At 45.2% G+C, this 10,259-nt stretch overlaps 1 protein-coding gene across 1 annotated transcript in view; it reads left to right on the forward strand.

Moving 5' to 3' along the window:
- Positions 1-3,606, forward strand: part of BNIP1 (BCL2/adenovirus E1B 19kDa interacting protein 1) — a 14,555-nt gene extending 10,949 nt beyond the window's left edge. The window contains exon 6 of the mRNA XM_004679227.2: positions 3,256-3,606. Coding sequence (XP_004679284.1) covers positions 3,256-3,452 — 197 coding nt within the window. The 3' untranslated portion in view covers positions 3,453-3,606. The remainder of the gene's footprint in view (positions 1-3,255) is intronic.
- The last annotated feature ends 6,653 nt before the right edge of the window (positions 3,607-10,259 follow it).

The following is a 10,259-nucleotide window of genomic DNA, read 5'->3' on the forward strand; positions in this document are numbered from 1 at the left end:
ACGAAGTACACTGCTGAGAGGAGCAGCGGGCGGGTCAGGAGAGGTCTGCCACGCCATGTGGTCAACTCCGGGGCAGGCAGGAATCGAACTCATGCAGAAGTGGCTTAAGCTTCTTAGTCTGTGCTTTAACCCGCTGCGCCACCAGGAGGGCCTCTGTCCATTTCTTGACTGGATTCTTTACATATTGTTTCATTGAGTCATGTGAGTTTTTGTAGATTTTTGTAATTGGTCCCTAATACAGCTGTTAAAATTTTCTCCCAATCAGTGGGATGTCTCTTTGTTTTGGTTAATGTCTCTTTTGGTGTACAGAAACTTTTTGGTTTGATATGATCCCAGCTGTTTATCTTTTCCTTTACTTTCTTTGCTTTGGAGGATGAGTCTTTAAAGATGTTACTGAGATATGTGTTATGTAGCATTTTACCTATATTTTCTTTTATATATTTTATGGTTTCAGGTACTATGCTTAATTCTTTTATCTGTTTTCAGTTGATTTTTGTGCATGGTGTGAGGTAGTAGCTAGTTTCATTCTTTGGCATGTGGTGGTACAGTTTTCCCAGCATATATACAATGTTCTGTTGCATATTTTTTGCTCCTTTGTCAAAGTTTAGTTGTCCATAGATGTGTGGCTTTATTTCTAGGCTTTCTATTCAATTCCATTGGTCTGTATGTTTGTTTTTGTTCTAGTACCATAATGTTTTAATTAATTATTATGGCTTTGTAGTATGGTTTGAAGTCTGGGAGTGTGACAGTGTGATAACTCCATTCTCCTTTTCCGTCAGGAGAGCTTTGGCTATTCAAGTTTTTTTTGTGGCTCCATATGAATTTCATCAATATTTGTTCTATTTCTTTGAAGACTGTCATTGATATTTTTATAGGATTGTGTTGAATCTGTAAATTTCTTTCAGTAGGATGGCCATTTTAATAATGTTAATTTTTCTAATCCATGAGTAGGGGATGTCTTTCCATCTCTTTGTGTCTTCTATTTCTTTTAGTAATGTTTATAATTGTCTTTGTTTAGGTCGCACACCTCCTTGGTTAAGTTATTCCTGGATATTTGATTTTTGTGTGTGTTGAATTTGTATCCTGCTACTTTACTAAAATTGTTTAATATTTTAATTAGTTTTTCTGTGGAGTTTTTAGAGTTGTCTATGTATATTATCTTTGAAAATGGTGATAGTTTTAATTCTTTCCCTATTTGAATTCTATGCATCTCTTTTTCTTGTCTTATTGCTCTTACTAGGACTTCCAATATTATATTGAAAAGCAGTGGTGAAATTGGACATCCTTGTCTTGTTCCTCATCTTAAAGGAAAGGCTTTCAGCTTTTTACCTTGAGAATAATATTGGCTGTGGGTTTGTCATATATGGCTTTTATCACATTAAGGTATGTTCCTTCTAACCAAAGAATTTTGAGGGCCTTCATCATAAATGGATGTTGAACTTTTTCTTTGGAGAATTCTGATGTCAGCCTGATTGGTTTTCTTTAGTGTAGGTTATGTTTTTTCCCCCTCATCAGCTTCATTAATTTTTCCTTGTCTTGGATTCTTGAAAGCTTTACTGTTGTGTATCTTGCTGTAGTGGTAATTTGGTATGCTTCTAGCTTCCTTTATGTCTATTTTCATCTCCTTCTTCTTCATGCTTGGGAAGTTGTCTTCGAATATACCCTTGAATAGTTTTTCACTTCCTTTGTCTTCTCACCTTCTGGGATTCCTATGGCTCTTATAGTTCCTTTCCTTTCAGACAGTTTTTTGTTTTTTGTTTTTTTTTTTAAGATTTATTTATTTATGCATACAGAACTGGGGTACAGGCCAGAGATGAGGGGTGGTAAGAGGCTTCACTAGAGACAGAGCCAGGAGCAGAACAGGCTGACTGATGAAGTACACTGCTGAGGGGAGCAGTGGGCAGGCAGGTCAGGAGAGGTCTGATGTGCCATGTGGGTCACCTCCGGGGCCAGGGATTGAACTCGTGCTGAAGTGGCTTTAGCTTCTTAGTGGGGAGCAGAACAGGTAGATCCATGAAGTACACTGCTGAGGGGAGCAGTGGGCGGGTCAGGAGAGGTCTGCCACACCATGTGGTCACCTCCGGGGCAGGCGGGGATCGAACTCATGAGGAAGTGGCTTTAGCTTCTTAGTGCTGTGCTTTAACCCGCTGCACCACCAGGGAGGGCCCAGATAGTTTTTAAAGTGTTTCTTCATTCTTTTTCCTTTAAACTTCTCTTTCCTTTTCATTTTTGGTTCTCTTTATATCTGTATCTTCAAGAGTGCTGATTCATTCTTTCATTTCATCAATTCTGTTTTTGTTGCTTTCCCCAGAGTTCTTTAGCTCCTCAATTAATCTTTTAATATCCTGTATTTCCTTCTTTAAAGACTTTCAATTTCATTCCTCAGTTCATTAATTATATTTCTCATATCATTCTATTCCTTTTCTTCTTCTTTATGTTTTTTTAACATGATGATTCTAAATTCTCCAGCTGGTAGGTAGAGTTCTTCCATGTCATTGTGTTTTGTTCTGGGGGCTGATTTTCTTTTTATGGTGTGTCCTTCCCTATAGGACTTGTTTGGTTATTTGTATTTTTCCTTCTTCCTGTTGTTTATTTTCTAATTTGTTCTGTGCTTTGGGCCACTGTGCCACAGGTACCGGCGGGCATCCATTTGGGGTGCTCCTTCTGGGATGTTGAAAACTGGTGGCCAGACCTAGACTAAGAAACAAATCTGACATCTGAGCACATGGGCACAGGGCTCAAGGGCTCACGCAATGGCCACAACACAGTTGTCACACCTTAAAGCTGCAGCCAGTGTCCCAGGGCTGAAGGCTCATCCGTGTGAGGCCGTGGCAGGCTCCTGCAAAGAGCAGGTATGGCCATCAGATGCCCTGGCAGGATGCACCTCACAGGTGGAAAGTTCTGGTACAACTCATGGTTTCCCATCTCCACAATCTGGATTAATTTTGTAGTTGAGACTTTAGGAAGCTGAGGTGAGATGTCCTTTTCCCTGGCAGTATCCAGGCCAAGGGCTCTAGGTGTGGCCTGTGATGTGGCATGTGAACCATGCCACTATGAGCTGGATGGGACCTGGACACTTTTCTTGTTCTGTCTTTGTTGTCTTTCCTCCGCAGTGTCTCTGTTCACCTTTGCTCCTGACTCAGAGGCACTCACCTTGCGATGCCACGTTATTTATTCTGGTCCCTAAGGCAGCACAGCCAAGTCTTGGATTTGTGTTTTAGTCTCTGAATCAGGCTTTATCCTCTTTTGTTTCAGTCAGTTCTTCACGGACTATTCTGGATGCAAATGAAGAATTTAAGTCCATGTCGGGGACTATCCAGTTGGGACGGAAGCTCATCACAAAATATAATCGCCGAGAGCTGACGGACAAACTTCTCATTTTCCTTGCCCTGGCCCTTTTTCTTGCCACAGTTCTCTATATTGTAAAAAAGCGACTCTTTCCATTTTTGTAATGTCTGAGAGCTGCCAGCTTTTGCCCTTTAAGTTCTGTGTCAGGATCCAGCCATGCTGCTTGAGCTCAGGGTAGGGTGGCCCCCCACGCTGCTCCAGAAACTCAGCAAGTGGATCAGAGACACGGCTGCCCAGGTTGCTGCAAGTGACTGGCTAGTAAAAGGCAAGCCAAACAAGGAGAAGGTGGCCTGTTGTGGGGACCCCAAGAGCCAACGGCACTCCTGGTTACTGCTGCGTGGGCTGGCAGGCTAGCCTCTGCGATTCTGTGGTGCTTCTCTGTCTCCCTCTCCCTCTGTGGCCTGGAGGCCAGATCTGGTGGAGGGAAGAGAGAAGGAATGCAAGAAGGATGGTTAAACACTCATGTTCATTCCTTGAATAAACTGGACCATGTTTAATAAAAAGAAGTGCATTTGTTTTGTAAGGTGGTCCCCTGGGAATGTGTGTATCTGTTTTTGATGTCCAGGTTTCTAGACCACAGACTTAAATAGTTTATTGTGCACAACAAAGAATTACTAAGCAGCAGCCACATGCAGCATGTTACAGATCCTGCCCATGGTTCACTTTGGTAAAGCAACATGATTTCTCCGTAAAGGAGCAGGAAGAACAGGACCCCACAGACTCTTCTGATGGGTAGTCGGACATGTTGCCATTGTGCTGCTGGCCCACTACCCTGCAGGCTCACAGCAGGAGCGTGCAGACAGCCCCCACTGCAGGCGCCTCACACTGACAGCTTCTCCTGTTTCTATGCACAGCAGCCGGGCCTGGCCTGGGTGTGCAGTGTCTCAGGGGCTGGCCCACGTCTCTTTGAGGTTCAGAGCTAAATATAACTAAGGAGAGCGAAGTTAGTGATAAGCTGAGGCCTGTCTGGGCTTGAGTCCCGTTGAGGCCAAGGGGATAGGGTCAGGGTTGGGCCAGATTGGGAGATGTTGGTGATCCCTGTGCCTTGGGCCTGGCTGACATGGTGGCTGAAGTCCCCACCTCCCCCACTATTTATAGTCCCAGAGGCCCCAGGAAGGGTCATGTGAAGGCAGCGGTGGGGAAAAGAAAGAAAGTGCCCTGTGAAGCCTGGCTCTGACCTGGACAGAGTCTTGGCCTTACTCATGGACACATGACAGTGGGCAATTCACCTCAGTCACAAGCCTCAATTTCCCCACCTATAAAGTGGTGGTAATAGTCCACACAGACCCTCATAGGGTCAATTAGAAGGTAAAGTAGCAAATGCCTCATGGAGCAGACAGACTCAGTTCCAAAATGCCGCTGCAAAAAGCCAAGCGGCTTCAAGGGAAGCTGGCTTGGCCGCTGGGAGTTCTGTCGCATGTTTGAGCAGAGGGTACAAGAGTTAAGGCCACAGGAAGTGGCAGTCATCGGGACCAAGTTAGAAGCTGCCTGCCTAATGAGTAGGCTCTGAGTTAAAGTGTGTGTGTGTGTGTATAAACTCTTTATATATAGCAGCCTTTAAACAATTTCAAACCCCTGAAGACAGCACAAATTGTACACGCTTGTGTCTTATTTATAGTCAAATTAAAACAGAATAAAGCACAGATGGGAAATTCCCACTCAGATTCCAGCTGTAAGTGCAGCAGATGGATGTCATCAAGTAAAGGATTTTCTTGTCTAACATTTTTCTGTACTACTCCCTGTTAATTGTCAACATCCTCCTCAAAGTATAGAAATGAATGGACTTGGTACTCCCTAAAAATTTTCCCTTTAACACTTTATTACTTTTATTTGCCTGCTTCACAAAATATGGTTGGAGGAGACCCGTTTTGAAATGTCATTGGTAACGTTTTATTTTCCACCCTCAGTCAGCTAAACGCAGTGAAGTCTTCCCCCAGCTGCTGAAGAGGCCATGTCCACATTCGACCATGAGGGGGCAGTGTTCACACTCACTGGGAGTTTGTTGCATGTGGACTATGCCTCTTAGTCTCTATGAAATTCACTTAGGATTTTTTTTTTTTTAAATATACCAGATTCAAAAAAAATGCTCTGGAAAACATTTTATAGATGTCCTTAATTTTCACAGATTATAAGCAAAACAGTTTATATTCTACATTTAGACTAGCTGCCTAAGAATTAAAAGTGGAACAGCCCTCGAGATCTTTCATTCAAAAAGTGTTTACTGAGTATTTACTTTGTGCCAAACACTCTTGGGAACTCACAGTGAACAAAACAAAGGACAGACAGTATGCAACTGACAGTATGTGGGGAGATTGGAGAAATGATAATTAACTTGTAAAGTCATTTGTTAAGTTAGAAAATTCATGTTTGGTGGGCCCTCCCTGGTGGCGCAGCGGGTTAAAGCACAGCACTAAGAAGCTTAAGCCACTTCTGCATGAGTTTGGTCCCCGCCTGCCCCTAGGAGATCCACATATTGTGGCAGACCTCTCCTGACCGGCCCGCTGCTCCGCTCAGCAGTGTACTTCGTCGATCTGCCTGATCTGCTCCCCACTCTGTCTCTGGTGAAGCCTCTTGCCGCCCCTGAGTCTCTGGCCTGTACCCCAGTTCTGTATGCACAATAAAGAAATCTTTAAAAAAAAAAAAAAGAAAATACATGTTTGGAGTAAAAAACAGGCTAATGGAGATGTGGAGTGTAGGTGTGGAGCAGGTTTGCAGTATTAAGTAGGATGATCAACGTTGCCCTCACTGAAGAGGTAAGCTTGGATAAAGACTTGAAGCAAACCCATAAGATCAAAGGGACACGTGGAACAGGTTCTACCCTGGAACCAGTTAGAGCAAAGGCCTAGCGTGGGAGCCTCTCAGCTACGGCACCCGGGATGCTGTGAGTTTTTTAAAATTTTAATTTCAGGATTTACATTTTTGCTCTCCCATATGCATATGTATTCCACTCATCCTCCATCAAACCACCTGTCCCCACACCTCACCTGCCTTCCACCCCCTGTGCCCTGTGGTAACCATTATATTCTTTTACTGAGTTCAGATACTGTGATTTATAATAAGAAATATGTATTTGGTTTTGCTTCCTCTTCTTGGCTGAGAACTCCTAAAATCCTTGGAATTTCCTGTAACGAAAATAATAAAGGTTATGTCCATGCTGTGATTTATTTGGGGGGGCTATACCTAAACATGGGGAGTGGTTGTTCATGAAATCAATCATATGATTAGGGGGCAGAAACTTTCGGTCCTGCCTCTTACTTCCAGGAAGGGGAGAGGGATTGGAGATTGAGTTCAGTCACCAGTGGCCAGTGATTGAATAAATCATGTCTATTAATGAAGCCTCCCTAAGATGGCCCTCCCAAAGAATGGGGTACAGAACTCTCCTGGAGATTGAGGGAGAGTATGGTGTGTTGAGAGCAAGCAAGCTCTGTGCCTTCCCCCACATCTTGCTCTGTGCAGCTCCATCTGACTCAGCTTTCATAATAAACCAGTAATCTAGGAGAAGAATGTTGCCCTGAGTTTTGTGCATCACTCTAGGAAATGAATAAGCCATGGAGAAGGTGATCATGGGACCCTTTGGTTTGTAGCTTGTGTTCAGAAGCACAGATGATTAAATCTAGACTTGTGATTGACTATGGTGTGAGTGGGGCAGTCTGGGAGGATCGTTCACAGTCTCCAGGTAGGTGTTGATGGAACTGCCTTGAATTGTTTTAACACCCTGTTGGTTTTGGGTGGGGAAGACCCACCTATGGGACTTGGGTGTGGAGTCAGAGCATGGCTGGCATGAGGAAGAGCAAAGAAACCAGTGTGTACTCACACCTGTGAGGAGTCCAGAGGGACAGTGGGGGCAACATCACCAAAGGCCTTACAGTTCTTTGAGAGGATTGGCTTTGGACTCTGAGGGACATGGGGTGCACTGGAGGACTTGGAGCAGACGTGTGACTTGGTAGCAAAGTGAAGGGGACGTGGGCCGAGCAGCGAGACCAGGTAGGAGGACAGTTGCCACTGTTCAGTTGGCTGATGGCAGTGGAGATGTGAGAGGGCCATATTCTGGGTATATTTTGAAGATAGAACAGGTTTTGGGTCTCCTGAAGGAATGGGTGTCATTCTTGAAGCCATGAGAACAGACACTGAGGTTTGGGGCTCAAGTAACCAAAGGAGGAAGAAGATGAGGAGGCAGGTTTGGATACAGTGTGTGAAATGTCTGTTACACTCGAGTCCATGGCAGGTAGGCAGATGGGGCTGGGGGGATCAGTCAGGGCTGGGAAGTATACATTTGGAAGTCTCTGGTATATAGATGTAATTTAAAGCCATGAGGCTGGTTGAGGTCACCCAGAGGCCTGAGTAGAGACAGAGAATTAGTCATGGCCATTGATGTTGAGAGCGAGAGGGCATGGCCAGAGAGGGCATTCACACTAAGGACACTTCCCAGAGAGCCTGGCTGGGGTGTTAATCCCCCCAAAAGGAGGTTTTTGGATCTTTGAGAGTCTACATTCCTAGACGAACACTGTATGAATTCACTCATGTGATGTATAGAGAAAACAAACAAACTTAGATGAACTAAATAAAACAAAAATAAACATTTGGATGTTCCCAGAAGGGCAGGGGTAAGGGGGTGGGGCCCATCAGGACAAAGAGGAAGTGGTTTGGTGAAGGATGATGTTGGACATTTAGCATGAACTGCTGTAGAAACTACACATGCTGGTTTCAATGATGCACCCTGGAACCCTGGATCCCATCCTAATATAATGTTACTTCAATAAAAAAAACTCATGTGGAATATTACTCAGCAACCAAAAAACAGAAACACATGTCTTTTGCAGCAATTTGGATGGCGCTGGAAAAGATCATGCTTAGTGAGATAAGCCATAAAGAGAAAGAAAATACCAGATGGTGTCACTCATAGCAGGAGTATAATGGACCAGGCGAGAAAATAATAAGAATAATGAACAGCCATATACCAGAGACATTCTGTGGGGTGGGGTGGGGAATGGGATCCAAAACGGGGGGCTGGGGAAGTGCACGGGACTATGGTGATGGCACATGGGTGATTCGGTGATGGGAAACCCACGGGGATTACAATTGAGATGAAAAAAAAAAATGTACAAAATGATGTAAAAATAAACTGTTAAAAATAAATTTTTAGGGCCCTTCCTGGTGGCGCAGGGGGTTAAAGCACTGCACTGAGAAGCTAAAGCCACTTCCGCAGTTCGATCCTGCCTGCCCCGGAGGAGACCACATGGCGTGGCAGATCTCTCCTGACCCACCCGCTGCTCCCCTCAGCAGTGTACTTCGTTGATCTGCCTGTTCTGCTCCCCACTCTGTCTCTGGTGAAGTCTCTCACTACCCCTGAGTCTCTGGCCTGTACCCCAGTTCTGTATGTACAAATAAATAAATCTTTAAAATAAATAAATAAATTTTTAAAAATTCAAATAATTTCTCTAATTATAAATCATACAAATAAAACCAAATTTGTATGCTTGATGTAAGAACAATGAAAAAAAATTCATGGTTGTCTTCCTTGTTATCATGTCCTTGTCATCAAAAGCACTGAATATACACCAAGTTCCCGTTGTGTGCAGACACCCAAGGCCTGCACAGAAATAGGGGGCCCCTGGTCCTTAAGGACCACACAGCAGTGGATCCCCAGGGTTGGTGTTCTTCTGGGACAGGACATGGAAAGGTTTGTATCCCCTGTGAGCAGTGATTCTGTCCTTCCTTCTCATTATTGCCCAAGCCTGTGTCACCTAGCTCACCTCCTCACCACCCAGATGTCACAGAGACATCTGCATAAAAGGGGAGATTCAAAGCTCCCTGTCCCACCTAATGTCCTGAGTCCCTTTGCCCTTCACCAAGCCCCTCTCTCTGACACCTCCTCCCCACCAGCCCAGGAACCAAGATGCTCATCAACATCATTCAGCAAAGAAGGCATCGTGTTGGTGAACTCAGGACAAAAGGGCTCTGAGTGGCCAGGTGAACTATATAACATGGAAGGCAGGTGGGGTCAAGAGAGAGGGAGAGGGCGAGGTGAGGAGGAAGTGGGAGCAGAGATGGAGAGAACACTTGGAGACAGGAAGAGACTGGGGGGAGGCTAACAGTGGCCGCCATGACCTGGATTTGTGCAGACCTTGATTCAGCTACTTTGGTTCCAGACTTGCCTGGCCCCTCCTGCCCCCTTCTGATGGGTCCCCACCAGAAGGTGCCTTAGGCTTGTGGAAATATTTCAGGGCTCAGTGGTCCTCCTGGGGCCAACCTATTTGGCTGGGCATTTACCAGAAAGGGAGGGATAACTTTGGGTGTTTTCTTTGAAATTTTTTTTTTCTTCCCTCTCTATGTGCACCAATTCTACTAAAAATCACACTTAATCTTCGTGCTTTGTCTCTGTGGTGGATGGCAGAATCCTTTTAGAGCATAGCCCTCAGTCTGCCCACTAACAATTCATCTCTCAGAACAGCGTCGTTGGGGTCATCAGCCACCTCCTGGCTGCTCACCTGAGGGCCTATGTCCCCACCTTTCCTCATCTCTCAGCAGGTGCCGACTGGTGGGTGGGTCATGGCTCCTCTTAGAGAGCTTTCCTGTGGAACTAGAACACACTCAGTTTTCCTCATGCTCCACTGGCCACCCCTTCTCACACTTTTGTGTGTGTCTATTTGGCCTTCCATGTTAGTTTAGGTCTCGTCCCCTCGTTTCCCCCAGTATATTCCCTCACAGGCGACGCCATCCAGCCCCACAGCTGTAAGCATCACCTAGAGCTTCACCATCCGATTCCCAAGTTCCTCCTCTGCGTCTGCACCTCAGCCTGCCTGACCTCTCTCTCCCGCAGACCCTGGCCCTTCTCCAGGTTCCCCTCTCCTCCCTGACCCATCTCCCATGACCCCTTCACCAAGCCCCTCTCTCTGACACCTCCTCCCCAC

The sequence above is a fragment of the Condylura cristata genome, unplaced genomic scaffold (assembly GCF_000260355.1).
Source record: "Condylura cristata isolate star-nosed mole 26May11 unplaced genomic scaffold, ConCri1.0 scaffold00008, whole genome shotgun sequence".
In the NCBI taxonomy this organism is placed as follows: Eukaryota; Metazoa; Chordata; class Mammalia; order Eulipotyphla; family Talpidae; genus Condylura; species Condylura cristata.